This window comes from Nymphalis io, chromosome 3, assembly GCF_905147045.1.
Source record: "Nymphalis io chromosome 3, ilAglIoxx1.1, whole genome shotgun sequence".
NCBI classification, from domain to species: domain Eukaryota; kingdom Metazoa; phylum Arthropoda; class Insecta; order Lepidoptera; family Nymphalidae; genus Nymphalis; species Nymphalis io.
In genome coordinates, this window is record NC_065890.1 from 2,874,216 (window position 1) to 2,892,241 (window position 18,026).

At 32.1% G+C, this 18,026-nt stretch overlaps 1 protein-coding gene and 2 non-coding genes across 3 annotated transcripts in view; 2 read left to right on the top strand and 1 right to left on the bottom strand.

Moving 5' to 3' along the window:
- The window catches only part of LOC126781305 (zinc finger protein Gfi-1b), a 55,317-nt gene extending 52,639 nt beyond the window's left edge, over nucleotides 1-2,678 (top strand). The window contains exons 5-6 of the mRNA XM_050506232.1: nucleotides 1,395-1,652; nucleotides 2,159-2,678. Coding sequence (XP_050362189.1) covers nucleotides 1,395-1,652; nucleotides 2,159-2,244 — 344 coding nt within the window. The 3' untranslated portion in view covers nucleotides 2,245-2,678. The remainder of the gene's footprint in view (nucleotides 1-1,394; nucleotides 1,653-2,158) is intronic.
- A 5,888-nt stretch (nucleotides 2,679-8,566) lies between these two features.
- Trnaq-uug (transfer RNA glutamine (anticodon UUG)) lies at nucleotides 8,567-8,638 on the bottom strand. Its single transcript has one exon. It is a non-coding gene; the product is annotated as a tRNA-Gln (tRNA).
- A 3,731-nt stretch (nucleotides 8,639-12,369) lies between these two features.
- Trnaq-uug (transfer RNA glutamine (anticodon UUG)) lies at nucleotides 12,370-12,441 on the top strand. The gene has a single exon. It is a non-coding gene; the product is annotated as a tRNA-Gln (tRNA).
- The last annotated feature ends 5,585 nt before the right edge of the window (nucleotides 12,442-18,026 follow it).

The following is an 18,026-nucleotide window of genomic DNA, read 5'->3' on the forward strand; positions in this document are numbered from 1 at the left end:
ACAAAGAGCTCTCGATATTAAATTCCACACCTAGAATCACGATACATAAACTGGTAATGGTCGCGAATATAACGCGCTATAAATTTTTGTAGTCCGGCCGGTAGTGCTGCGAATCCGTAATGCGGACCGGACTTCGCAGAGATTACATGGACGTGTATTAATACGACGTGATGTATCCACATATCCAGGGCTGAAGATGATGGCTTATATACGTATATAAAAACATTAATTCTATAATCGGGTTTGAAATGCAATCATTTGAGGAAAAACTCCTTGGTCAAAATTAAATCATGAGTGATAAGTAGGCGAATAGCCTTAGCGATGACCTGTAATAAAAAAGTTTATTATCTCCCAAATTGAAATGATTTAATTGTAATAAATTGAATGAAGTTATACGAGTGATTAAATGTATTTTTTTCAATTGTTCTTGTGTTCAAAAGAAATACTTTTTAAGTCTTGTATCCAGTTTCTACAAGTCTATTGATTTCAATATATCATTATAAAATTTTCATTTGGCTTTATGAAAACGTACTTTTAGGCTTGTCAATTTTATATAATTACATATGTTGAGCGTATTTTTTTATTTTTTTTTATTTCCTGTAACGGACAACCCTAAGACATTCACACAGCATCACGTGTCAGCGCGGATCGATACTCAGATGTGAGGCACAGATTATATAGGACTATATCGTTGTCTTTGCGTCAGCGTGATTTGATTATGATAGCTTTCTCTGTTATAATACATAATTCTTTGTTTTTGTTATCTGTATTTATTTTATTTTTATATAAAATAATGACATGGCCCATTGGTTAGGACGAGTGAAACTTAACCAATAAAAGCGGGTTCAAACCCAGACCAGTTCAAACCTAGACACCATGAAGACCTAGACCCGTGAAAATTCAATAGTGTCTGGGTTTGAACTCGCTTTTATTGGTTGAATTTTCATGGGCTTAATTTGTGTTGTAAACGAAAACATCGTGTGGAAACGTGCATGTGTAATTTTACTGTAATTCTGTCTCATGTGTATCCACCAACCCGCTTTGGAGGATAATGGAATAAGCTCCAAACCTTCTCCTTAAATTGAAGCGCTTACTTTACGTATATAAATAGAATTTACTATAATAAAATATTAGTCAGATTTAGTAAATATTCATCTGTTATTGCTAATGATAATAGAATGTATATTTGTTTATTTAAAGAAACCAATATTCTTCAAATTATTAATATTATAACCTTTATGTACTTTAGTAAACTAAATGACTTTAATTCTCCTCTGACTGCTGTTTTTCAGCAAAAAAAGTCCATTTTACCAGTAGTGAAAGACTTCTTATATTATAATTTTATTCTAGATAGAATTTAAAAAATATATATCCAAATTCTGCTTTGCCCACAGGTGAAAAGCCTCACAAATGCCAAGTGTGCGGTAAAGCGTTCAGCCAAAGTTCAAATCTAATTACCCACTCTCGCAAACACACCGGTTTTAAACCGTTCGCTTGCGAACTGTGCGGACGGGCGTTCCAGCGGAAAGTAGATTTACGGAGACATAGAGAAACTCAGCATGCTGATTTGCGAAATCCTCAACACATGCAACCTCCTCATACTGACGTACATGCTATGCATGCACCTGACATGCACGTGGCGGATCGGATAGGTGAGTGCATAAGATATTTCTTACATCTTGCCTTTTCAAGTAGTACGAGTATATTACTAACTGAGAACCTATCAAATTTTAGTATAATATTTTTTTTATTGAATAAAAAGTGATTTAGAGATCTAAGAGATTATATCTTATAATATTCATGTAACTTCACTGACTCAATAACTCCATATGGATAAAAAGTGTTTAGTGGTAGAATAACCTACCCATATACATAGGTATTTATATACCTACTTAGATGGACTCACACGAAGCCCTTAAAACAATTAAGTAAATTAGCCACGTTGTTGTTTTAAGAATTATATTCGACTCGACGAACAAATGATTGGCACGGATTTGAATAGAAGAAAAAAGTAGGAATTAGTATCTTTAAATGTCAATAATTCTATCAATTAAGAAGAAAACAAAACCGGACAAACTCCTCTAAGAATAAGCATGCGATAAAATGTATCAAGTTAAAAGCAATATTTACAACGACTAACATGGTTTTCTGTCTCCAGATCTTCGTCCACCTCACCCTGATCTTCGACAACCTGACTTCCGGATGAACGGCGCGGTACCTCCTCTTCAGCCGCTCCCCTCCTGAACGTCAACCGCCTTCGCGCCTTGGCGCTGAGGCAATCACCACCTTACCGGCTTGTAAATAAGATCCGAAATACAACACATAAATGTAAACAACCAAAGACACTCGTGTGATTTGAAACCAGTGAAGAAATTTTATTAGTACCTTAAGATTTTTTATCTCAACGGCTTGTAATTACGAAAAACAATTGACAATGTAGTCTGCTTTTGATTACAACAATGTTGAATCAACAACGAATTTGTTTCATTGTTGAGTCAGCATATTGTTAAGTTCACATAAACCACCAAAGAACGGCTTGTGTAAAGAATTATTTATTTTTATTGAATACATAAGTGTATTATGTATAATTGAAATATTATTTAGGAGATTAAAATATGATAAACATTTTAAATATTACCTAAGTATAAATTATAAGGTTTGTGTAAGTTTTTGATCTCAACGAGAAATTAATAAATTACGTGTTATTTGTACAACTCTCATTTACAAGAATGAAATTATTCATAATATTTAAAAAAAACGGTTAATATTCCATGATTTAGATCGATATTTAAAATATAATTTACATAACGTCATTTTAATTACAATGTTATAATTATGTAATTACATAATATGAGTATAAATTAACTTCATTCCACATTTTCTTTCTTAGTATATATTGGATCAAATCCTTTAGATAATTCCATATACGTCATTCCGAATAAAGTTATTTTTTGTAAAATAACTTAACGATTAAGTTTTAAGTACCTTACCTAATTACAGCTTACACTATATATAAAAAATAATGCCTGTATATTGTATTATACGTTCAATCTTTCGAGTAAGCTATGCATAGATGTTGTCACTTGTGTGAAGGTATCTAATATAAAGGGATTGAGGCGGGTCGCATCGGACCTTCAACATAAAAATATAGAGGCACTGCGCCGAGTTCTTACATTATTTACTAATAATTATTATTAAAATGCATATAATATAAAAGACATATGTGATATTCCTGTTTCGTTTAAATTTATTTTAGTTCAAAATGTAAATAATATTTTTAAGCACATATCACACTATTGAATAATAAATAAAATAAAATTTGACAATTTGAATTATTATATTTGTAATATTAATAGCTTACTGTACATATATTTGTCTGCAAGAATATAATCACATTATTTGTGTGATGATACACGTGTGTTACTATGTGTAAAATGTAATGTTACAAAACTTTTATCACTTCAATAACATTCAAAATTGTAATGCTCGCATTCGGTTTGAAAATGTGATTTAACATACTTTCGTAAATAACATACAAATTGTAAGGCTTAGCTTCAAATTGATATTACATATTCGCATCGTGAAATCCATTATGCCAAAACAATATAGATAGATTAAATGTATATAAAAATAATTCAAGCAACATTTCTGTTTATACGTAAAAAATGTATACGATTCTTTACTGCATAAATGTGTTTAAAATTAAGATTATTGTCACATAAAAATGCACTTTAGCATACCTTTTTATCACATAATTAGATATACCAAAGAGTTTTTATATATTTTCAAAAGTACAATTTCTTTATTAGAATTTGATAATATTATATACTGTTCATACATTTGTTTGATAAGATTAAATATTTTTCATCTGTGTACCATCAATAGATATATGATTATTATTCGTTTAGTTATTAAATGTTAATTTCCCTCATTGTTTTAGTAACGCTGTATATTTAGAATAAATTTATATATTGAATATCTTGAGATTTTAAATTTAGCGTAATGTTATATTTTTGTCTGTAAATAGTGTATAAATTGTAAACTACTCCAAAGAATAACGTGCAATCTTAATGTCATTATAACTTTTATTGTTATAAGCAACTGTCACTTAAATATATAAAGATGTATTATATAATTGTTTTATTGTCCCAGAACCTCCACACGAACTATACATATCATACATATATATACAAGCTATACATACAATGAAAGAAAAAGTTATACCATTATATTTAGTTCGAAAATTTATCATATTCTTTTGGAATTTCAAAAGTATTAAATATCTTTTTTATTTTTTTTTTCTCACATAGTTATTATTTTTATATAATTATATTTTATATATTAATATATAAGCAAACTCTAGATTTACACATACATTGCGATTCGCTAATAGCTCTGCTTTATTATGCACTACAAACAGTTCTTGAATTATATACAGTAACAGCCTGTTAATATCTCACTGCTGGGCTAAGACCTCCTCTCCCTTTTGACCCCTCAAAAGGTTTGGAGCTTATTCCACTACGCTTCTCCAATGTGAGTTGGTAGAATAAACATGTGGCAGAATTTGAATTAAATTAGACACATGTAGGTTTCCTGACGATGTTTTCCTTCACCGTCAAGCACGAGATGAATTATAAACCCAATTTAAGCACATGAAAATCCAGTGTTGCTTGCCCGGGCTTGAACCCACGATCATCGGTTAAGATTTACGCTTTCTAACCACTAGGCCATCTCGGCTTATAGGCTTGAATTATATACATACATTTATTTATATTCAACACTATTTCACTTAACTACATATACCCACTTTAATTTTACTCCCTAAGTTTCGATAACAACTTAGCCGACATTTGAAATGCAATTTTTTTGCGAAACCAGAATGAGTATTATTAAGGATCGAATGTCATATGTGAATGGATGATGTGCTTCAGACCGTTTTCGGTCACGGCACAATTGATAAAGAAGGGCAGCGAAATGCGTTGACGATATATCACTTATGTTACACACTATTCCCTCTCTCCCTCAGTATTATGAGACACGATCCTTGCGAGCTTTCAGAGACACCTAACTAAGGCTGCTAAGTAGGTTACTAGGTGGTAGGGCATCATCATCATCATCAACAGCCAATAGTAGTCCACTGCTGAACATAAGCCTCTCCCAAGGTGCGCCAAAGCTCCCGGTCCTCCGCCTTCCGCATCCAGTCGGTACTCGCCACCTTCTTAAGGTCATCGGTCCACCTGGCTGGAGGGCACCTTACGCTGAGTAGGTACCACCCATTTATCACATATTCTACCGCTACGCAGGAACATGTAGTATTGTTGCGTTCCGGTTTGAAGGGTGATTATGATAGTGTTACAGGCACAAGTGGCATAACATCTTAGTTCCCAAGGTTGGTGGCGCATTGGCGATGTAAGCAATGATTAATATTTATTATATTGCCAATGTCTATGGGTGGTGGTGACAACTTACCGTCCACCTACCAATACCATAAAAAATACTTACTAAGAATACTAAGAATTTCTTGAGAGGAAAGACCTAATAACTTTTTTAATACGGGCTTGAACCCTGGATCTCGAGATCTATAGAGCTATAAGCTAGGTACTAGACCTATGGGTAAAGAATACAAGCATCGAAGTCGAAAGTCGAATTTGTTTTTTTCTATATCGAGTTCACGCAAGAGCTGAAAAATAGCAGCTTTTTATTGAATCGATATTTATTGCTCAACTTCAATGAAAAGCTATTTTATACGGTTCCAATCAATTTATTTAGCTTTTAGACAAATAATTACAAATCTAGATTTTTGTCTGAATAGATCTTTCTACTTCTTATTTATTTGCATCGAAATTTTGCCTAAAAGCAAACAAAGGACAATTATGGTAATCATGTTGAAGGTAATTCTGATATTAATCCAATATCTCCATTATCGGAGAAGTAACGCGATTTATGGAGTAAGTGACGTCTCAAGTTACGTAGGGTGGCGAGATATAATCGCATAAAAGAAGGAAAATTATTATATATATTGCAAGGGATTTCTAAATTACTTATTTTATAACAGTTCATAATATAATAAACCGTGATGGCTCAATAGATAGAAGACGAAGATCTATATCAAAGGTCCATTGGTTCATTTTGGAAAATTCGGCAAAACTGATACTTTTAAGTATTGTATTAATATTGTGTTTAAAGAATGTCTACCGTACCGTAACTGGACACAAACATGTACGAGTAACATTACTCACTTCCACGTTCTGCGCTGTTACTAAGAATCTCTTGACAGAAAAAGTTAATAATTTTTTAAAGCTAGCTACTAGACCTAGATAAGTCAATTTTGTTGGATTGTAACGCTTTCTCGTCTTCACTAATCAATTGATCATCACTAAATTTAGAATAAACGTCAAAGGTATAGAAAAAAAAGCCGAGATGGCCCAGTGGTAAGAACGCGTGAATCTTAACCGATGACCGTGAGTTCAAACCCGGGCAAGCAATAATGAATTTTCATGTGCTTAATTTGTGATTATAATTCATCTCGTGCTTGACGGTGAAGGAAAACATCGTGAGGAAACCCTCATGTGTCTAATTTCACTGAAATTCTGCCACATGTGTATTCCACCAATCTGCATTGAAGCAACGTGGTGGAATAAGCTTCAAACCTTCTCCTCAAAAAGGGAGAGGAGGCCTTAGCCCAGCAGTAGGACATTCACAGGCTGTTACAGTACAGTACAGAGGTATAGAAAAGGACATATGATACCTGCATCCCCCTGTCACGCAGGCAAAGTTGGCGGAAACTAGTTATCTATAAATAGAGTTGAACGCAGAATATCGCGGTCAGAACTCACACAATATAATAAAAATTAAACCATTAGTTAATGAGTAATCGATCATAACATTGCAAACACATTGACCGCTCGACAAACATACGAATCGGAGTAAATTGGATTAATTTCTAGCGATAATCGATATCGTTAAATGATTAAAATGTGATACTCACCTAATAATTTAAGATTTTTTTTATAGTATAGGTAGGCGGACGAGCATATGGGCCGCCTGATGGTATGTGGTCACCAACGCCCATAGACATTGGCACTGTAAGAAATGTTAACCATCGCTTACATCGCCAATGCGCCACCAACCTTGGGAACTAAGATGTGATGTCCCTTTTGCCTGTAATTACGCTAGCTGACTCACCCTTCAAACCGGAACTGCTGTTTTGCGGTATCTGATGAGTGGGTGGTACCTACCCAGACTGCCACCAATACTGATCGATAATGTAGTTTATATATATTTGAATAAAGACAAATATAATATTTTGTTGTGTATGTTCTCTTAAAAGTTTTTATATATTTAATGAATTTGTCAACGAGCAAATATTCAAAATTATTATAAGATTTTGATACTCGACAGCAACGTATAAAAAGGTATAAAAGTTGATTAACAGAGTAAGCTCTTTTAATTATATTTATTTTACGAAATAAATAATTATGCGCAAATAATTTAATTTCACAAGAGTTACTAAAATAATAAACCTTAAAAATCAAATAATTCTTTCGAGAAATAAAAAACAGGATAAAACCAATGAACAAATCCTCATCAATTATTCTATCACATAAGCTCTGTATGATGTATGATTACGCAAGGCTTACAAAAAGATATATTTTTTTATCCTTACCGTATTTACAATAAAACCTATAATTCCACGACAGCAATTAAATTTGAAATTTTATATTAAGGAACTTTTAGTCTTATTCTGATTGTATTAAGGGTGATATTATCGTGTATATAGTAAAGTAGCGCAGAGTTAGATTTAGTAATAAAGCGGGAAGGAGACTGTCTCGCGGGAGCACGGCGGACGCTAAACGTCTGTTAGCACGCACTACTGCGTATTGGGCGCGTTCACGCTATTGTCGAAAACAGGAACGTACTCTGATAAAAAATGTCCTACCATTGTAAATATCATAGCAATTTGTTGACAATGCAATCTTAACATCTAAGCTGATTGTAAAAATCAAATTGAAAATAAAACTTTACTTTATTCAAGTAAGCTCTTTTTCACTTTTAACAATAGTAATATGTCTCATTTATTAATGTTTTTTTTAAATTTATGTAGGCAACAAAATATTTATTGTCCTTCACAGATTTATTCTAATCGCAAAAATTATATAAATACTAAGACGAAAAAAATTAACAGCCTTGGTTATAAACGTTGCTTAACGGCTGTTTAGTTAAACACACATACCAGTCTTTCTGTCATTATTGATTTGACATTCGAAAGAAGAAGACACAGCATCGTTTAACTAATCACCCATGAAAGTAGAAGAATTATTTAAATAATAACTTGATAAATAACGTTTATAATCAAGACCGTTAATAATTATACAAAATAATACGTTAAGGTTCATATAGATCCTAAGATTTTTTTAAATTTATATTTATTAGACACCGAAAAAAAAGTCTTATATGTATAAAAACAAACAACCATCAATTTAAACCTCGTACAATATATATTTCAATAATATCAATGTAATATAATAAATAAACTATGTGTCACTTAATATTCAAATAAAAACTCAGGTTCCACCGAGATTTGAACTCGGATCGCTGGATTCAAAGTCCAGAGTGCTAACCATTACACCATGGAACCGGTTGTTGAAAGTGTATAATTTATTATTCACAAACGTGCGAAGACTTTTATACTAAAGATTACTCACTTTACTTTCATTTTAGATCAGTTGTTTGATCAAGTGTCTCATTGGTTGGCTCAGAAACCAATTTAAAAAGGTCTTATGTTTGTTATATTATTAGCTATTTCGTTTCACTTAGGTTATTTCAGAATGATTGCTTGAGCCAATTAAATCTACAATTCCCATTATCAAGCAGAGGATGCATAGAAGTCAGGTCAAATTTAGAAACAATCTAGTAAACAGACTATCTTAAAACTTATATTCATGGATCATGGAGAATTTTTAACCCACAAAAAAAAAGAACTAAAAACTAAATATTACTACAATAGTTTTGTCTTTAATCCATACTAATATTATTAATGCGAAAGTAACACTGTCTCTCTATTACGTTTTCTCGAGGCTAAGCCGCTGAACCGATTTTGATAAAATTTGATATGGAGCAAGCTTAAGCCAAAGGTCGAATGAGTCCTACCTAACCTACCTAAGCATAACACTTCTTAGTTTTAATGCTACTGGTTGACAAGCTGGAGGTATAACGCACTGCTTTGAATGGTATGTATTATTACACCAACATTAGATCGGGGCGCCCATGATCAGCGGCATTGAAAGACAATACAATCATAAGTAATTATTCAACATCTAACAAAACATCTAGTCCATCCCTGCCTGGTCCGAATCGCCAGTCATATATAATTCAAGGCATACACGTGTGTCCGGACTTCATACGCAATCAGTATTGTGAATAATGTATGCTGGACGCTGGACTGGCTGATGATTGCGTGGCCCGCGAGATTCAAGATTTCAACCCTGGCTCACGTGGTCCAAATGGATTTGTGAAGATTTTTCTTTTCTTTCGATTCGAAAATTATTTTTAGCTATCCATTTAGGGGTATATTTATTTTTTCTTATATTTAAAAAAACTAGTTATCGATCATTGGTCGAAATACAATCCACAATCATTTTTGAAAAGTGGAAAATATTATATAAAGTTAAGTTTTTGCATGATTCGATATTTTACTCATATTTCCAAATTTTTTCTTAATAAAAAAATTAAATTCACTTGAAAAACGGAATCATGAAATTAGACTGCTTAATTATTACATTCACAAAATAATTAAAGAAAATCCTTAGGTAGTTAATTAGTGTGTTTTGACGCAGATATATACGATCATATTTTTTAGGTCATTTTTTTTAATTTCATCTACTTTATATCGCACACATTTACACAGAATGTACATATTATATATCTTATGTATAAACTATTACTTGTTTTTCTTCGTATTCTATATTTTGTGTTTGAACAGTTGTTTTAGCACTTATGTATGTTAATATTTCTTTACAGGACTGTGTCACTACCGATATTCAAACTCGTTTATTTTTGCTGGCAATCAAAATTTGAATTTAATTTAAAAACTAAAAAAAAAAAAAACAAAATATGTAGAAAAGTAATAAGACTTATTTAATTTAGTAACATTATAGTTTATATTAACTAAAATGAAAGTAAATAAGAATTGCAATGTTCTGTTATAAAAATGATGAATAAAGGAAGAAGAGAGGAAGTTTATTGCATTATTTATTCTAGAACCGAAGGTTGTACTATCAACGAACAATAGGCGGCGCAAAACGTAACGGATAATTACACGTGTTAAAACTTCTAATTATAACTGAAATAACTTGATCTCAACTCAGAGCTTAGTGATAAAGATAAAAAATCGTTTTCCCGCACCGCTGCAGTTTTTTATAAAAAAGGAGAACTGAACGACTGTCGTCGAATTAACGATCATAATTATGATATTTTGTTTAAATTAGATTTATAAAGATTTCAAATATTTAATGATATTAAAATTAACAAATAATAAAACGTATTACTTATACTGGTGTATTTATTACAATAAAAGGATTCCTTATTAACAATCATTTAATCTAATTATTTATTCAACCACGCTGTGCAACGTGAGAGAAGTAAATCAATTTCCCGCCATTAAGCGTATCTGTCAATGTTCTTGTTGCCAGATTAAAATGTAGATTATTAAATGAAATGTCAGATAGCCTTTAGTAATATTTATTAATAATTCGTATTATATCTAACTTTATGTATTGCAATCTGATTGAGTCTTATATTATTTTATACAAAAACACAAATATTCTCCCTGGGTATTTGCCGAATTTAATATTATACATAGTAATTGTCGTTCCGATTATTTTATATGAGACAACACCATAAAATCTTTAAGAGTATAATAAAAAAAATCTGTCTTTATCTAGTGGATGTTAATATTTTATAATATACAGATATTTTAAATCCCAATAGCGCAAATGTATACGAGCCTGGCGTTGTGAAAGTCTCAAGTTTGATTCTGACCTCTTGAACTATATTACTGCATCGACTCTCAGCACAGACTTTTGAATAAGAAAAATAGAATTAGAATTCGTAATATTCCAAAAACTTTTTTTTAATTTAAATTTTAATAACATCTTATGTTACTATTATAATTCCCCTTTTATATAATGGAATTAATCCTTTGAACAACAGAAAGAAACAATTTCATTTAATTAAACAACTTTGTATTCTTGTAGTACATATATGAAAGTTCATTATGTAAACTGTATATACGCCAGAGCTGAAACTTGCTCATTAAAAATTTGAACCTTCTAACTTTATTTAGGTTCTAGCTGATATTAATTGATTTGATAGAAAGTTCGCTATAGGCAATAGTGTCTTGGGCGCAATTCCACAGGAGAGGTATTTTGTTTTGTAGTTCAGTAATTATAGTACTTTTAAATAAATTTATCAAAAATATATATCATAGAGTTGTTACAAACTTATGATTAAAATGAAGTTTTAATTTATTTACGACATCAATATGTTATTAGTCATTTTTATATATAAATCACCAATCATCATTTCGCTCTGTTATAAGCAATATGATAAAATACCACTCACTGACTCATTGCGAGATCTCCGAAACTATACGCCAGATCGACTTGAAATTTTGCACAATTACTTCGTTTGCGATGTAGAAACTCACTAAGAACGGATTACCAATGGGAGGGGTAACTAAAGGGAGTAAATAATGATTTCCGAAAGGTAAAAAATAGCAACAGCGGTGGTTCGTTTTCCTAAAAGATACGAGTATAACTTTTTTTTAATTGCTTACTGCATTACTCAGATACAACTATATGGTATGGCTTGCATCTAGAGAATAACAAAAATGATTAAAGTCATCAAAAATACGATTGTTAAAATAATCGCAATTTCAGGTCGCTATCGCCATTGAGAACTTATATTATTTCCAAGTATATATATATATATATGTAATAAATATATATTTTTTTTTCCAGGTTGTAGCAACTCTATGTTATGCCTACACATTAACTTTAATTAGCACTGTTTTATTCCAATTGTTGATCATAATTATAAGATAAATAGACAATTATATTTTAAATATAAGAATAAGCTCCAAACCTTCTCCCCAAAAAGGGAGAGGAGGCCTTAGCCCAGCAGTGGGACATTAACAGGCTGTCACTGTTACTGATTTTAAATATATTTTAAAGCGAATATATCCTTTCACCGTGACACACGTCACGATATAACGTGTATCTTCGTTGGATAGTGTTATTGACCCCAAATCTTCATATAAAAGAGAAAGGCGAAAGAATCTATACATTAAATTGGTGTTTCCATATGTGAGGTTCCATGGTGTAATGGTTAGCACTCTGGACTTTGAATCCAGCGATCCGAGTTCAAATCTCGGTGGAACCTATATTTTTAATTCATCTAATTGTAATCATGATGACTTAAAGATCTTTGTTAGACTTATGAGAAAAAACAACTCATTAACATATACTGTTAAATACATGATAATTTAAGATTCTGTAATAAAAATAATAATACATCTATAATAATAATATATAGATGTATTATTACTATAGATGTATTATATATATATTATTTATTTTATTTTAAATATTTCATTTAAATACATTAATTATTTCATTAATATTTTCAATAGGATGGCAGACTGACAAATTGACCACCTGATCGTAAGTGGTCACCACTGCCCGTGCGTACAACCGATCGTTTTTGAGTTACGCGCCGATAAAATCATTCCTATTAGTTCTCACATGCGACATACTCTTTTTGACACGGTTTTGATCCTTGTGAACGAATCACATCCATAAGAAAAACTAATCTTGATTATAAAAACCACGATAAATAAAAATCTACATAAAACGACCAGAACCGTTTTTGTACCACTATATTTTGATATCACATAAAAGCAAGCAATACACGGTTGATATATAATGATTGAATGTCACATGAAAACGTCATTCGAATGTAAAATGTACGGGAATGATTGATTCGAAGTACATATCTAATAAAATATTGATACTCTCATAAAAGAACCCTCAAGTTTGACCACGTTACTCTTTGCATAATTTTCCGCTTCCATACACATTGATTCTCAAGGGGTATCCCTTTAAGTGTCATACAGCTTTCCAGTTTACGTTCAACGTCAGATAAGTTTGAATCGATAATTTGATAAAATGTTTTCATACAGTTTATTTTATATGCTCCTAATATTACTTATGTGTATATTATATATTTTTTCTGATAGGATTATTAATTTCTTATATAAGTCAGAACTCAATATAAAAGAAAATTATATAGGTACAAAGAAAATATATAAATATATATTTTAGTTTACTTAATTAATATATTAATCGCAAATTCAAGTCCTGACAAAGCAACATTGAACATTTCACGTTTTTGATTTCTGTTAATCCGTTTAACGAAAACATCGTAATGAAATTTACTTGCATTAGTTTTTTTTTATATAATAGGAAGGCGGACGAGCATATGGGCCACCTGATGGTAAGTGGTCACCAACGTCCATAGATATTGGCATTGTAAGAAATGTTAACCATCGTATACATAGCCAATGCGCCACCAACCATGGGAACTAAGATGTTACGTCCCTTGTGCCGGTTATTACACTAGCTCACTCACCTTTCAACCGGAACACAACAATACTAAGTACTGCTGTTTTGCGATAGAATGTCAGATGAGCGGGTGGTACCTACCTAGACGAGCTTGCACAAAGTCTTACCACCAGAAACACTAGCCTGTTAACCAGCCCTGAACGCCTACTCCAGTCGAGATTATTAAAAACCTTCTTTTCAAGAGACCAAGCAGAGGCATATTTAGAGGCGGTTATTATTTACTATACGTTAAATATGATAAACATTCGATATAATCGATTAAAACGACACCGATATTCGATAACCGTATATTAGAAAGAACCTTCGACGCACGTTAGTCGAAATAAACTTTATCGTCCTATCACTTAGTATCGTATTGCCTCTCATAAATAACGTATGGTTTTGTCGTATTTATGACGATGCATAAACTTCTGCACGATTAATTTTTTTACAACAGTAATCACATTTCATGATCTACAGACTTTATATATTATGGGATCGTTTTATAAACGATTCATAAATACATTGACCGTTTGATATTTAAGAAATCTTATAACTTTTATCAATAGAAGTCGTTTAAATCTGGTATAGGAATTCGTGATAGAAATGTTAGAGAGGATAAAGCATTTGTTTTGAAAGAAGAAATGTTAGAGAGGAAAAAGTCTTTGTTTTGATTTTTAAATGTCCACTGTTGAAATTCTGCCACAGGTGTATTCTACCAACTCGCATTGGAGCAAATTGCTGGAATAAGCTCCAAACCTTATCCTCAAAAGGGAGAGGAGGCCTTAGCCCAGCAGTGGGACATTAACAGGCTGTTACTGTTGGTTTATGATGCCTGAATTTGAACATCATAACGTTTCTTAACACGTGAGCAAAATCACAAATTGTTCACAAGTTCGGAAAAGTACGGAAATTTTATACATATATAATTAAAATAACTAATATTTAATTTAAATATGGAATATAATTAAAATTCAACGAACAATCTTTAAATAACACTGACATATATATAAATATATAATTATCTCAAAAGTAAATAGCTCTCGATATCTCCATCTTAGCAGTTTGATTTACGGCTGTCACGTCGGTGAGTTACACCAGTTTAATCTCTCATTGAAATTCAAAGAGCGCCGCGACGAATCAATTACAGGGAGAATTCAAATACGCCCCCTGATAGAATTGTTATTGAAGAATGTGCGTGTGATAGAATGTCAGCCAATATACTGTGCTTAAATATATACCAATTATATATTTACATTATTTTATTTAAATATACTCCCACTCTTTGTTGTTCCTCTCGATTATATACTGAATTCCTATTGTATATTAACTATGAATGATCCAAAAATAAATATTTCACATATGTATGTCTATAATATTTCGTTATCTATATAATTAGTACATATAGTATCTAAGTTGTAACGACTTCGTTAGTTACTTGATTTAATAATTATAAGAATTGTAAAATATAATTTGTGTTTTAATGACCTTATGCAAGCCCGTTTGAGTAGAAACCTATATATTTTTTAATGTCAAAATAATAATACAATCTTTTATAATTACAGAATTATTTACTTTAAAGCCTTAAATATCTACAAATAAAAATTAAAAATAGCTACAGTGCAAATCATGATCACGTGGAATGGTGGCAAGAATGCAGCATTTCCCCTGTAGCCTTAAATGATTTCAACGCTTTTATTTTTATTTCTATTCGTATATATCTACCATTTTGGATTCAATCGTTGGCAAGGCATTGAAATAAATAAACCAAACTGTAAAAGTTAGAACATTATACAAATCCTTACTCGTATTATTACTAATGTTTGTTTATTTATTTGTTTGTTACGAATTTACATCTTAACTAGCCAATCGATCATCATGAAATTTTGCATGCATTCAGATTTTTGTGTGGTAAAGTAAAAGTGCCTGATAATGAAAACAGAGAAGGTTGAGAGGTAGTGAAGTAGAGATGGTTAGGCATATGGCTTTTTTATTTGACACAAATTTGTCTCGGCATGATTTTACTTGATGGTACCACCAAACAGTAATTCTTAGTATTATTGTGATCCGGTATGAAGGGTGAGTGAGCAAGTGTAACTACAGGCACAAGAGACATAACATCTTAGTTCCCATGGTTCGCATAGATATACGAGTAAGTTAATATTTCTTACAACGCAAATGTCTATGGGCGGTGGTGATCGTTTGCCAATTTGCCAACCTATTTTATATAAAAAAGATACATTTACCTCGTCAAACACGAAAAAAAAAAAAAAAAAAAAAAAAAAAAAAAAAAAAAAAAAAAAAAAAAAAAAAAAAAAGCCGAGATGGCCTAGTGGTAAGAACGCGTGAATCTTAACCGATGATCGTGGGTTCAAACCCGGGCAAGCACCACTGAATTTTCATGTGCTTAATTTGTGATTATAATTCATCTCGTGCTTTACGGTGAAGGAAAACATCGTGAGGAAACCTGCATGTGTCTAATTTCACTGAAATTCCGCCACATGTGAATTCTACCAACCCGCATTGGAGCAGCGTGGTGGAATAAGCTCTAAACCTTCTCCTCAAAAAGAGGAGAGGAGGCCTTTAGCCCAGCAGTGGGACATTCACAGGCTGTTACGGAAACACGAAATAAATTATAAACAAATTAAGCACAATGACAATTCAGCGGTGTTTCCCCGAATTTTAACCTTCAATTAACGGTTTAGTTTCACGTGTTCTTATATAACTGTTAGTATCACGATTTTTTTATATAATTAATGGAATGTCAGGTTCGATTTTTAAAAAAAAACATATAGGTAGGCGACTCTTAGATACGGTAGATAATATTAATAAAATATTGATCATTGATATTCACTTATTAATAACAATATCTTGAACACAAACAGAAGCGACTGGAGTGCTATTATGTAAATAAGAAGATTACGATGTACCGGCAACGGATATTATAATGGCTTTGGAGGCAGATGATACGATTGGACCGAGAGGGCGCGTAACTCAATACGCAACTTGGACGCCTCTGGAGATGAATAGAGATGGGACTGTACCTCTCGATAAATTGGTCGAATTGTATACTATAATAATAATAATAATAATAATAATAATAATAATAACCGATTAAATCTCGTATTAAACCGATTAAATCTCGTATTAAAGACACACCTTAACTCTAAAAACACAATAACAGCTATTAACACATTTGCCATACCCTTACTTACGTACTCTTTCGGAATAATACAATGGTCAAAAAGTGACATAAAAAAAAATTGCAGCGAACTATAAACACTCAGTTCACTAAATATAGGAAACATCATCCAAAATCTTGTATTCAAAGGCTCACACTACCACGTAAAGAAGGAGGAAGGGGATTAATAGACATACACAATAAGCAGATACTCTCACTCAGAGGATACTTCCATGATAAATCCGAACACTCACTTCTACATAGACACGCAACAGAAATAGACAAAAAGCTTACACCATTAAACCTACATGACAAAAACACTCAAATAAACGAACATATCATAAGTACATAACAACAAATGTTGGCATGGGCTGAAAAAACACTGCATGGGAGGCACCGAGCCTATTTGCACCAACCCCACGTCGACAAAGAGAAGTCGAACGAATGGCTCAAACGAGGAGAACTGTTCCCTGAGACCGAAGGTTTTATGCTCGCCATTCAAGACCAAATAATAGCAACTCGTAACTATAGGAAGTTAGTAATGAAGGATCATAATCAACCTACTTACTTATTTAGACACTGTAACGCAGCCTCTGAAGCTATTCAACACACAACGGGGGCTTGCAAATCTCTCGCACAGACTGATTATAAGCATCGACATGATCAAGTGGCTGCAATCATACACCAACATTTAGCATACAAATATAAACTTATAACAGAAATGAATCCATATTACAAATATAAGCGGGAAAGTGTATCAGACAATAGAGACCACAAAATCTACTGGGACAGAACAATAATAACTGACAAAACTGTCAGTTATTATTCTATAATAGACCAGATACTACCGTTCATGATAAAATCAATAGAATCGTTTATCTCATCGATATAGCCGTTCCTAATTCACATAACTTACAAACCACAATATTTGAAAAGTTAAATAAATACCAAGATCTCGCCATAAAAATTAAAACGCAATGGAAAGCACAAACAGTACACATAGTCCCAATAGTCCCATCATCCACAGGTATCGTGCCAAAATCCTTGACACAAAGTCTGAACATCTTACAAATACCAACATATGTCCTCCATATACTTCAAAAAGCCGTAATCCTTAACACCTGCCGTATTACCCGAAAGTTTATATCATCATCCACTTTATCATCAACGTTTTTAATATAAGC